The sequence below is a fragment of the Henckelia pumila genome, chromosome 2 (assembly GCF_033568475.1).
Source record: "Henckelia pumila isolate YLH828 chromosome 2, ASM3356847v2, whole genome shotgun sequence".
Lineage (NCBI taxonomy): Eukaryota > Viridiplantae > Streptophyta > Magnoliopsida > Lamiales > Gesneriaceae > Henckelia > Henckelia pumila.
The window spans coordinates 16,652,217-16,666,179 of record NC_133121.1 but is presented as its reverse complement, the minus strand read 5'-3'; the positions used below and the strand labels follow the sequence as shown (position 1 = coordinate 16,666,179).

General features: G+C 32.0%; 1 protein-coding gene across 1 annotated transcript; it reads left to right on the top strand.

Annotated features, from left to right (window-relative positions):
* The first annotated feature begins 6,698 nt into the window (after positions 1-6,698).
* LOC140880356 (uncharacterized) lies at positions 6,699-12,322 on the top strand. Its single transcript, XM_073284716.1, has 7 exons — positions 6,699-8,208; positions 8,331-8,520; positions 9,730-9,833; positions 9,956-10,058; positions 10,148-10,452; positions 10,985-11,290; positions 11,666-12,322. Exons 1-7 carry the CDS (start codon positions 6,880-6,882, stop codon positions 12,008-12,010), a joined length of 2,682 nt encoding a protein of 893 aa, XP_073140817.1. The 5' UTR covers positions 6,699-6,879; the 3' UTR covers positions 12,011-12,322.
* The last annotated feature ends 1,641 nt before the right edge of the window (positions 12,323-13,963 follow it).

The window sequence follows — 13,963 nt, the reverse complement described above, 5'->3', positions numbered from 1 at the left end:
ATCTCCTGCAGCCATTAATTTAAAGAAATAGTCAAAATACATTAATCATGTCATCATTTTTTATAAGAAATGGAAGATTAATAATAAAAAATTGGTTTGAAATAGAAGATGATCATGAATATGATACATTTCATGAATATCGTTTGAATACTTCTGATTTAACCATATTTGAATCAATTTATCAACTAAAATTTGTAATAATAACCTATGAATGGAACCAAATTAATCGGAAAATATTTATCTGTTATAAATGAATTAGATCTGTAAAACATGAATGAGAAATTCATAGATCTGTAAAACATCATAGAACATGAATGAGAAATTCATAAGAATTCCGCAACCTATAAATGAATTAGATCTGTAAAACATGAATGAGAAATTCATAGATCTGTAAAACATCATAGAACATGAATGAGAAATTCATAAGAATTCCGCAACCTGGTATCAGAGACGGTTAAATAAAGCAGATTATTAATGTCTGGATTAACTTTAGATATTGAGATTAAAAATTTATTTGATAAAATAATCTTACTAAAAGATTTACGTCAAATAGATCAATTATGGAATAAAATAAAATATATCCAAACCTTTTATTTCAAAAATCATAAAAAAGAACATTTTTCAAGCAATTGGAAAATGATAATTCAAATTTCTAAAAACGATAAAATTGAAGACATAACAATATGTTATGAATAAGAACAAACTTTGTTATCGAAATCCGATCAACAAAAACAAAATAATAAAAGTAACAATTTTTACTAAATGAAAAATGTATGAAAATACAAAAATGAATATCTTTAATTTATATTCTCAAAATATAAATTTTGATATAGAAAATTGTGAAAACAATTTGAAACATCTTAAAAATTGTCAATCTTCAATTGATAGTTTCGAAGATTTTCAGAATTTATTAGAACAGATAGATTCAACAAAAAGGCTTTTAATAGCCTTAAGAAAATTAAGAAGTTCTATCATCTGTTAAAATGACAGAAGTAACAATTCCAAATCAAAATAGTCAGATTGATGAATCTGAAGAGAACCAAGAGTATAATTTGAATATTATATTTAATCAGAATAACTTTGCTGAGATACAGAAAACAGGGTTTTCTAATTCAAAAACAAATCTAATAGACCAACCAGGAATATTAAGCAATATTTCAAATTTTATTAATCCCAAAAAAAATTTAATTTATTATTCGATTCGTACAAAAGAACGATCTTGTAAAATAAATAACGAATCAAGGTCTAATACTCTGAAGTTATTAACAACTCAAGATATTGATACCATCATGGCAAAAGCCAGTGAAAAAGAACGATCTGAACTGAAATATGTTCACATTGGAGGAATCGAAATAATAGTATCAGCTCACTACCGAGAAGGAATAGATACACCAATTGAAATCACAGTTCGTGACAAAAGGATACGTAATTTTGAGGATTCTATCCTTGGAAAAATTGAAGAAAACTTATGTTACAAAAAGATGAAATTTTGTATTTATCCACAATACAATATATCTCTTTTTGATAAAAACATAAATGACGTTTTAAGATTAGATTATTACTTTTATAGAAATAATCTTATGTTAACAGAAAACCATCCGATCAATATAAACTATGTTGTCGGTTTAGCAATAAGTAATAATTCTCAAACAGGAATAATTTCAACAAAACCAACTATTTCTGTTGAAAGAATGTTTGAAAATATTACAAGAATTGAACACTCTCGAAAAGCATTTATTGAAGAAATAAATCCCTATAAAAGATGGAGTTCAGATGACCTCCAAATCACAAAACAGTCTGTACCAAGAAGATCATTATCATTTGCTAAAAATGATGAAGATATTCTTGAAAAGATTGGAACCATGAATCAAAATATTCTTAAAATTAAACAAGCTATTGTTAATGAATCAACCTCATCGCAATGACGTCCTTAATAAAATTAAAAAAAGATCTAGGAGATTTAGAAAATAATATCAATAAGATCAATCTATCAATACAAGAATTAAAGAAGAATTTCAAAGAATATATTGATTTAGCAACGACTAGATTAATAATTGAACAGGAAAGACATAGTAATGAAATATTAAACTATCTTAAAGAAGTTCTTCCAATAGATAAAGGAAAAAAGAAAATGGAAGAAGAAACACCATTCAAAATTGAATCATGGTATAGAAATCCCCTTAGTTATGGCAAACATAAGTATGGAGATGTTTAGTGAAACAGACTCATCTGATTTTGAACAAATAGGAGTAAATACAGAAGAATTATATCATTCACATCAGGAATCAGAACAATACAGAGATATGGATATTTCAGAATCAGAATCTGAAGATGATTCTAGACCACGATTAAATCTACGAACGAATGTAGAAGGTAGTGGTGAAAGAGATGATGAAGAATTTAAATATAACGGAGACCAATACTCTGGATCTTATAAAGATGTTAGAGATATTCTTTGAGAATAAAAAATATTAGGATTTGTGAAATAGAATATCTTTGATTTAGGTTGTTCAACAGCCAAAGAAAGAAAATCAAAGATAGATCATTGGGCAAATGAACTATCAGTACAAATTCAATTAACACCATTATTAGACAAAAGTGAGAATATTCAAATTTTAACTCATGGGATGATAAAAATGACACTGGTAGGAGCAGTAAGAACTTGGGTTGAAAACCTAGTAATTACTAATCTACCACAAGGAATGCCATGACATCGATATTTCGAACTATTTGTTGATGCCTTGTACCAAGAATTTTTAGGAGTTTCTAATAATGACGCTAATTTAGTAGCCAAAAATATAGAACAAAATAGAGCAATTTTTATTCTGGATAATATAAAATTATGTAATCTATGTTATCTAGAAGAATTTATATGTGATTATGAAACACACTATTATCAGTTAATAGATGCTGATAAAAAAGAGCATTATAAATTAAGTATTTTTAATAAAATACCTAATATATCAATAAATAGTAAATATGAATTCTTAACTAGTGCTTATACCAAAACACTAGGAGGAGCTATTAAACTTATTAAAGACGTCATAACAAAGAAATGTCATGAAGTAACATTAAATAAAAGAATATCCAAATCTTACAAACAAAACAATAAACTTTGTTGTGACAAAATGGAATTCACAGTAAAAGAATACGGTTGTAAAACAAACATGTCACACAAATATTTAAAACGACAGAAACATAATAAATTAAATAAACCTTATAAATCTTTTAATAGAAAATTTATTCCCTATAAGAAAAAGAAATTTAGAAGGAATTTCTTCAGAAAACCTTATAAAAGAAAATTTTATAAAAAATTTGATAATAAAAAACCACCTTGCCCAAAAGGTAAAGGAAAGAACTGCACATGTTGGTTGTGCAATGAAGAAGGTCATTATGCAAATGAATGTCCAAAACGAAACGAAAAAAAAAATAAAGTTAAACTTCTTGAAGAAATATATACTATTGAATTCTATCCGGTAGAAACAATTGAATTTTCATCCGACGATGAAAATATTTATTATGTTGATGAATCAAGTGAATCAGATTTTGAATCCGATTCCACATTTGATAATTCAAGAAATAATAATGATTAAAATAAAGACAAGGGCATTTTCGGAAAAACAAATATAGGGAGTAAATTGAAACTTATGTTTGATTTAGGTAGTTATCTACAAGTTGACCCTTTAAAAACCTGAAAATTGTATGCAAATTGATAAATATATATATATATATATATATTCACGGAATATTGAAAATTAAATGAATATATACATATATTCAAAATATTTGGTTATATATATACATGATTATTTGGAATTTAAACTTCGTAAAAAATATAGTTTTATGTTATTTAAAAAAAAACCACAAAAATTAAATAAAATTTTGTAAAAATTTTGTACTATATTTTTTACGAAGTTTAAATTCCAAATAATCATGTATATATATATAACCAAGTATTACATTAAAAATAAAAAAAAATTAATTTTCAAATAAAAATTAAAAATGATTCCAAAATCATTTGAACCAGTTCATAATTGATCCAACCAATTCTTGACCAAATTCGACGGGTTTGACCACGAACATGTTTTTTAAGTGTGTTTCGACCGGACTCATGATCGGTTATGTCAAATCGACCGATCCGAGATGGTATGGATCTACATTAAAGTTGTATTTAATGTAAAACATGAAATGAATGAGAGGATTTTAGTAGGATAGTGGATAGGAAGAAAAACAAGTATTATAAAATAAAATATTTTGATGTCATCGAAATTAAGTATTCTAATAGGATCGTTTTTTATTTAATGGAATAGATTATTTTTTAGACTTTTAAAAGGACTGAGAGCCATGATGTTAATCATGGTTTGTAACCAAATCAATGAGGGCCTGAGGCATAGGAAAACAGACATCTATGGTGTAACTATCAATCCCCCTTATCGAAATCAATGGAGATTAGATGGTGTACGCTGGATTCGATGTCGTGAAACAGAGGTATAGTGTTGGGGCTGTGATCCGAAATTCGCAAGGTGCTGTTCCAGGGTGCAATGGCTTGTACGGTTAGGAATCCGGGTTCGGTAAAAAAATGGAGAACTCATAGTCATCGCTATCCGAAATGGAATGGAATTTTGTTTGAGATTGGATCTTAAAGATATTCATATTTTTTCAGATTCTTCTTTGGCAGTAAGTGCCATCACCGTTGAAGTGGAAGACTTGGGGCCAACTGGAGTCATTATGCAGGATATACATTCGTTGTGGGATTCAAACTGGTTTTTATCTATTCAGCATATGAGTAGAGAGGAGAATCGGGTAACACATGATACTTTGGCGAGCCGGGTTTTTTTTATTTCCATCTTATGTTGAATGGTGTATTTCAGACTTACCTTCGTGGCTTAGTATTGTTGTAAACCTAGATATTATTCCGTAATATATTTGTTTACTTTGAAAAAAAAAAAAAATGTGTTCATGTTCAAACAACATTTTAGAATTAATTATTTATTTGCACAAATTTTAATTCCAATAATCAAAATAGAAATTCTGAATATTTAAAATGTGTACAATATAAATATTATTTTAAAAAATTATATATTTGAAATATTTAAATTTTTAAATAATTATAATCAAATTAAATTAAAAAAATAACAAGATATGTTTAAAAAACCGAATGACCTATATCAATTTTCCAACGAAAATATAAAATTCAATTGGTCAAATTAACTACAGAAATTAAATAAAATTTACATGGCTTATGATCAAATTTATATTTAAAATATCATTAATTAAAAATTAAAAAAAATTTATGATACATTAATTTTTTTAGAAAAAAGTATTCTAAGATTTTAAATAGTATAATTTAGATATATCTTGTTTATTATCATGTTAGATTAGAAAAATTTTGGAATATCAAAATTTATACATCTCATACTTTTATATATCTTGAATAAAAAAATTATCCAATATTTTATGTATCTCGGTATAATTTTTTTGTTATTTTATATTTTATTTTTATATAAAAAATATTTTATTTGTATATTATAAAAAATATGACAATTTTTTAAAATATTAAATGTTAGTGTTTTAAAATAAAAATTTAGTCGTTAATGTAGAAATGTTATATATTTATTTTTTTTGTTAGATAATCAAAATTTCATAATTTAAGGAAAGTATATATAATTTAAGAAAAATATATGTAAGGAAAAATTTGTCTAACAATTTATTGATTATATGAGGTGGAGTGTTATTAACACTTTTTGGAATGTAAATAACACTCCCCTTTATCTATTAACGGGCAAATTTTGACCTTATTCAATTTTATCATCTTTACTTGTACCATATTATAATATTTTAGCACCCTATTGTAATTACTTGAAACCATGAATAAATTTTTGATCTGCCTAAATTACCCTTTGGTGTAATGTATTTAGTTAATTAAAAAATTTTAATATTTTGATCATGTAATGCCAAACGATTTGTTGGCAAAAATATAATATTTTGGTGACATTTACTATTTAATATTAAAGATCAAAAAACTTTTAAAATATAAATATATTATGTTATGTGTTTTATATAATATTTGCGTATCACATTACATACACAACGAGTGTGTCTCAACTACTAATAATAATATCAATTCAAGACACCAAATATTGATTGTGAATCATATCAATTCTATAAATGGCTCCAGCACAAATACGAACGTACTCATCCACATGGATAAAATTTGAATGTTTGAATTAGTTTACAATGAGAAAATATTAATTTTTATAACAACTTATATCAGTCATTTTCATAGAATGACAATAAATACGAAATAATCGACATATGCATAACCAGAGACGGAGCTAAAGAGGAGGTCATTAAGTGCGAACGCCCCTCCTCAAGACCTCAACTCCTCTGAACTTCTTCAAGTTACCTTTGTTTCATACTTTCATTGAGAAATATTAACGTTTTACATGAAATTTAGCACCCCGTCCCCTTTTTTGAATTTAGTCAAAACCTTTCACAGTGCTATTATATCTCTAAAATAGTTATTTTGTTATTTTAACTAAATGGGCAAAAGCCCATTCGGTTAGACCTGGTTCGATTTATGGTAAACTAATGATGGGCCAAGGCCCAGATTTATCCTGGACCCTGGCAGAACCCAAAAGAAAATCTTTTTAATTTGCCGAAATGCAGCGAGCGCCATTCTCAATTCTCCCTGAACAGTAAACACTGAAAGCAATCGACCGCCTCTCTTACGCATAATTGGTTGCGCTTGGTGCTTCAATCCCACTGAAGTTGAAGCTTGTGAATCCATGCATGAATCTGTATTCTGTATACGAGGGTGTTGCTTAAAGATTTTTGATTTCCGGAAATTAGGTTTTCGACGATTTGTGGTGTCAAAGAATGGCTGGGAGACATGATTCTAGCAGCGAGGACGAGAAACAGGAAATTAGGGGTCGGTATGGGGAGAGCTCAGATGAAGAAAGAAGAAAGAAGAGGGAGAGAGTGGAGGATTCGGGTAGTGAAAGTTCGGGAAGAGAAGTGAGGCGTGGTGGGGAAGAGAGGAGGGTTGAAGTTGATGCTAAAAGATCAGGTGGAAGAAGGGAGGAAGGGAGGAGACATGGAAGAAGTGATTTGAATCAGGGAAGCGACTCTGAGAGAGAGAGGCGTCATAATGGGCGTGGGAGGGAGGAGCGTTTGAGTGGGAAAGGTGAAAGGCGTGGGGATAGGAGACATCGAGACCGTGGTGTTGATGGTGAGGATGATATGACAATTGGTCGACGGAGGGAAAGAGATAATGTGGATGAAGATGATGAAAATGGCCACAAAGGAAGGGAAAGGGAGAGGGATACACGAAGGGATTCAGGGGGTGAAAGGCGTGGGGATAGGAGACATCGAGACCGTGGTGTTGATGGTGAGGATGATAGGATGATTGGTCGACGGAGGGAAAGAGATAATGTGGATGAAGATGCTGAAAATGGCCACAAAGGAAGGGAAAGGGAGAGGGATACACGAAGGGATTCAGAGGTTGATGGAAGGGATAGGAGGCGGAGAAATGAAGGTGGTCGGGATGACGATGATGATGAGAAAAGACGGTATAGAGGTGGAGAGGATGGTCATGCCGGGTATGGGAGCAAAGAGGATAACAAGAGAAAAGGGGGAAGGGACCAAAGGGGAGAAAGAGAGAGGCTCCGCGCTGAGGATGTTGATTTTGACCGGGTGAGAAAAGAGAAGGATAAGGATGGGAGGAAAGAAGAGAGTAGAAGTATGAACAAAAAGGAGGGAGATGCGAGGCCAAATGATGCTGATAAATTGGAAAAGCCTAAGGAGAAAGTTGGCACGGACACGATTGCTAATTTGGGGAGGAGTGGAGGAGTTTATATACCACCATTTAAATTGGCAAGAATGATGAAGGATATCCAAGATAAAAGCAGCGTAGAATATCAGAGAATGACGTGGGATGCATTGAGGAAGAGTATTAATGGATTGGTTAATAAAGTGAATGCTACTAATCTGAAGAATATCATTCCCGAGTTGTTTGCTGAGAATCTTATAAGAGGGAGGGGTTTATTTTGTCGTTCATGTATGAAATCTCAAATGGCTTCTCCAGGCTTCACAGATGTGTTTGCAGGATTGGTTGCTGTGGTTAATACCAAGTTTCCTGAAGTTGGTGATCTTCTGTTGAGGAGGATTATTTTGCAGCTCCAGAGAGCATTTAAACGCAATGATAAGGTTCATGTTTCAATTTCTTTTATTTATCTTCCCATTAGTTCAAGTTTCGTTTTTTTCTTTTTTAAGCAATATGTTATTGGATGTTAGCTCTGAATTCTGATGATGGTGAAACTTTTTGGCAGCCCCAACTTCTTGCTGCAGTCAAATTTATTGCGCACCTGGTGAACCAACAAGTGGTTCACGAGCTTATTGCTCTTGAGTTGCTGACGTTGCTGTTAGAAAAACCTACAGATGATAGCGTTGAAGTGGCTGTTGGGTTTGTTACCGAGTGTGGCTCGATGCTGCAGGACCTTTCTCCTCGAGGTTTGCATGGTGAGTACTGGCAAGCCCAGTTTTATGCAATGTGCCATTTCTTCTTTTTTCATGATCTAATGGTAACTTCTACTTTCTGTATGATTTTTTTACATGCTGATGACTACTTATTATTACCCTTTTTGTCAATGGTATCTATCTTGTGTTAGAATAAAATTTGATAGTTGGCCGGAGAATCACATACAGGGCAAACTCATCTCTAAGACTTTAAAGGGTGAATGGTGTTGACTAAGTTGTTGTCTTTCATTTTTATTCTGTTTGTATTATCCAAAAATCTAAAATGCTTGTAGGTCCTATGAAAATCTGAGTATCCATGCTTCATGTTGTGTTTGAAATGAGTGTATTTATTAAGAGACTGGGCTTTTGTTTACTGTTGATATTATTAGGGAGTCGGTCTTTTCTTTTTGTCATTCGCGGATCTCTTGTCCGCCTTTTGTAATTATATCTTTCACATATATAATATATTATCGTGTCTTATAAAAAAAAAGAAAAGAAATGAGTTTTCCTTAAGAATTGTTAAAGCAGGATTTTCCATTGAGACGAAGGTACCGTTTGATCTGGTCTAAAGTATGAGTGATAGTCACCTTGGGGATTATGACCACATGTATGTGTAGTTGGTATGAAATTTTGATTTTCATCAGCTTGACTAGGATGATCGTGTTTCGAAGCTTTGGTCATTTCTTCCGACAATTTTTTTTCTTCATGTTGTCGTGCATTATAGGGTCAGATTAGTGCTGGAGTCGGTGACTTATGGTAATTTCTAGTTTGCCGATTAATCGACCAAAATTAATCTTGTTTTAACGGTCATCTAAGGATATAAAACTCTGTTAGGGATTACAGAATTTAATTTGACAAATATTTACTGGTTAACATATATCTCATGGAAGTTCATTTTATGGTTTCTTTGGCTCTTTCATGGATTTTTATTTTTAAAAAATATTATGTTTTTAATTTTAATCTGGAATCTGAATCTGCATCACTCCTGAATTTAATTTCTCCTGAATTTAATTTTAGCTTATGCAAGTCCACGACCAACCATTGATTAGTTTAGATTGTCTGATATTTGACAAGTATAGCTTCTGCACAATGTGTTGTTGGATGGTAAAAAGTATTGTATACAATAGCATCTTCATTTTTTATTGATATGTCGTGCTGTTTCAAATGCCGTTACACATCTTTTGTAATGTATTTTGGATCTTCACTCAACAGGTATATTTGAGCGATTACGTGGTATTCTTCATGAAGGAGAAATTGATAAACGGGTTCAATTTATTATTGAAGGCCTCTTTGCCTTGCGAAAGGCGAAGTTTCAGGTAACTTTATTTAAAATTGTAATACCTTGAGATAGAATACATTAATCCTTGTTTACTTCTTTTAAATTTCAAATTCGTTGGAGTCAGAACTCTTTCATTATATACCTATACACCTTATTCAGGGATACCCGGCTATTCGACCAGAATTGGATTTGGTGGAGAATGAAGATCAATTGACACACGAGATCTCGCTACTGGATGAAATCGATCCCGAGATTGCTTTGGGTATATATGGATGATAATCCACTTTTCATCTGTTACTCTTTCAATTTCATTTATAGCGAACCTGAGTTCTTTTTATATTTTAATTGTAGATATCTTCAAGCCGGATCCCCAATTCCCGGAGAATGAGAAGCGATACGAAGACTTAAAGAAGCAGATACTTGGTGAAGAATCTGAGGATGAAGATAATTCTAATGCAGCTGACTCAGATGACGATGACAATGACGATGATGAAGAATCTGAGGAAGAGGACGAAGAGCAGATGAAAATAAATGATGAAACAGAGACAAATTTGATCAATCTTCGAAGAACTATCTACTTGACGATTATGTCTAGTGTTGATTTTGAAGAAGCTGGACATAAGCTACTCAAAATCAGACTAGAGCCTGGGCAAGAGGTAAGCTATTTGATCTTTATATATTATCTCGTGTTTTTGATGAAAAAAATAACTTGTACTAACCCTCATAATGGTCCACCTTATAATGTCCAATTTGAAGAGAGAAAATATGGCAATATACAAGTGTTGTTCAATATCTTAAATGGATGAATTTATGCTTTTTGTTTGGCAGCATTATGGAAGTCGAGGGGTTTCTGAATTAGATGACCTGGTTTTGTTTGTCATGAGTCATGACATACCCTAAATCGATGTTCCTGCTGTCGGGAGGCTATAATTTCATGCTTCAACAAATTTTCATGTGGCAAGGATAGCAATCTGTATGTTTTGACTGGTCAAGGTTTGGTTGTGGCTTACTAGATCTTAGACAAGTGCTGTTTTGGGTTTCCTAGGGTATATCTTAAAACCTGGGGAAGAGAAGTGGACCATTACTGTCTTGAGATGCTATCTGTTATGCACTGCTTATTAAATTTTACATGTATTGAATGTTGACAGCTTTCCTTTTTTTCTTCGTCGTTGGTTTTTTATTGTGCAGATGGAGTTGTGCATTATGTTGTTGGAGTGTTGCAGTCAGGAAAGAACATACCTCCGTTATTATGGACTTCTTGGGCAGCGGTTTTGTATGATAAACAAGGTTCATCAAGAAAACTTTGAAACTTGTTTTGTTCAACAGTATTCCATGATTCATCGACTGGAGACCAATAAATTGCGGAATGTGGCGAAGTTTTTTGCTCATCTACTAGGCACATATGCGCTTCCTTGGCATGTTCTGTCCTACATCCGGTTGACCGAGGAGGACACTTCTTCTTCTTCCCGTATTTTCATTAAAATTCTCTTCCAGGTGCGGTTACATTAATATCTCTCGAATTGCTATCACCCTATTTATTTATTTATTTATTTTATGCTGTTTGATTGTTGTGCATTCCTAATTTTTGCTTCTTTGTAATGGTGCTTTGGACACAATATTTCTGTCATGATTGAAAGATTATAGACCAATGAAGGTAGCTTTTGTAGTTGTATTTTCTTAATTGAAAACCCAAAGGTGCAAATTCTTGTAATCTCTCGTTCAGATGGTTTATATATGGTAAGAAACAGAAGTGAAGAACCTGAACAACCTGCTTGGTGGATTATATATTTGTTTGCCTGTGTTTGCAACTTATTTTGAGCTTTTGAACAAATGCTGCAAAATTTTACTTATCAACACTTCTGACTGCAGGAATTATCTGAGCACCTTGGCATCCGCTTGCTTAATGAACGTCTTAGTGATCCCACGATGCAAGATTCTTTTGAGTCTATCTTTCCGCGGGATACTCCCAAAAACACTAGATTCGCGATCAACTTTTTCACTTCCATTGGGCTTGGTGGAATCACTGAAAACTTGCGAGAGTATCTCAAGAACATGCCACGACTCATCATGCAACAACAGAAAGCTGTACCAGAATCAGAAGATGAATCTGGAAGTTCTAGTACAGAGTCAGAATCATCTGGCTCGAGTGAGAGTGAGAGTGAGACTGATAGTGATGATAGGCGGAGAAGGAAGAAAAGTAGGAAAAATAAATGATTATTCACAGCTGCTGCCAGGTAAGATATTGGATAAGGTAATCTTGAAGTGTCACTTGTGTGTTCTCCACTCTGGACAATATATTCGATTTGTTTTGCAGTTGATCTTCATTGCACAAGTTACTGTATTTTTTGTAACTTTTTAGAGAAATGCTGCTCTTCTTTTTTTCTTAATGTGTACAACGTTTCAAATTCTTTAAATGTTTGCAGTTTTGTCAAAGGTTCTAGTGGTGTAGTGTTCTTTTAAGTTGTAAAACACAAGTGTCAGTGTTTTGGTCCCTCCCTCACCAAGACTGATTGAAATTCTGCATCACACATGGTATGTCTCATTTTGGTGTTAAAAAAGTTTACATGCATTTCTGAATTACGTGTTTTGAATATTTTCCCTTGCAAACAGCTCGGTTTACGAACACAGAAGATCCATTGTGTTTATATATATATATATATATATATAAACACAATGGATCTTCTGTGTTCGTAAACCGAGCTGTTTGCAAGGGAAAATATTCAAAACACGTAATTCAGTATATATATATATATATGTGTGTGTGTGTGTGTGTGTGTGTGTGTGTGTGTGCGTGCGTGCGTATACACTAGTGTGTCATGCCACGTGATACGTGTGGCCTTGAGAAAAGAGAAGCATGGAAGTGAGTGGTTAACAAGAAGCATATTAGAAACTGATGCACTAGTATTGATCACACACTGGCTAAATCTTTCCACTTTCGTGATTCTCGTTTTGGATGTGGATGCTTTCGTAAGCCTGAAAATTATATGAATAGTGCACTTTTTGTCAACAAAAGCATTGCATGGAATGGAGGATTTAGAGATCCATAAGCAAGTTATAAATCTTTATAAATGAATGAAATCCTTGCGATTCGAGAGAAGGGGACACAACAGCATAATAACTAGCTTATTGCTATATTTCTTCACCGGCCAAAACTCTTCTCGCCTCTTGGATGATATTAATATGGTGTTTGGGAGAGCTTTTAGAAAACATTTTTCATTTTTTGCAAAATTAAATTTTGTTAAGAAAAAACTAAGAATTACTTTTTAGAAGCTCTTTCAAACAATACCTTAATAAGCAAGTCGGAGGAGTCCAAATAGTTCTATATCCGAGATTCGTGCATATAGGTGCTATCGTAGTAATTGTGACTGTTGCGAATTACGAGTCCACGTTAATTGCTCGAGAGGTTACGAGTCCACGTTAATTGCTCGAGAGGTCACATAGTAATAATTTTTTTTTTTGAAGTGATGACGTGGAGTCGAACATATTAACGATATATTGTGTTTATTTCAGTAATGATCGGTGTTAAATCCTTTGAACGTCACGACACAAAAAACTAAAATTTTAAAAGATAATTTCATTAAAACTATAAAAAAAAAAAAAAATATGACAAATTAGGAGGCCGAAATCACGATAGGATAATCTATGAAACCGATGTTGCAGTTTCCTCTTATAATCATGGTAAGAGATTAATAGGGTCCCTTGTGACTTGTGAGTTGTGTCGGTACTTATATATATGCATGCATTTATATTAAAATAAAATTTTGCTACGAAGATCTCTTTCACAGCCTAATTGGCTAATAATACTTCTCGATTATTAATTTATTATTTCGATCTTGTACCGCTTACCAGAGAACCACATTCAAGTGTTTTGTTAGTGGAGCCAGGGATAAGATGATGATAATAATAATAATAATAATAATAATAATAATAATAATAATAATAATAATAATAATAATAATAATAATAATAATAATAATTTCCACATAAACTATGTATTTTTATCTTTATTATTTTTTTAAAAAAAATAATTACCAGATGAACTATATTTTTTATCTTTACATTTCACAAAATATTCATGTGACCATCTCAAAAGTGTTCAAGTGAATAAAAAAAAAAAAGGGGGAAAAATCACACGAATGGAGAAGTTCACACCGTCCTTGTATATAT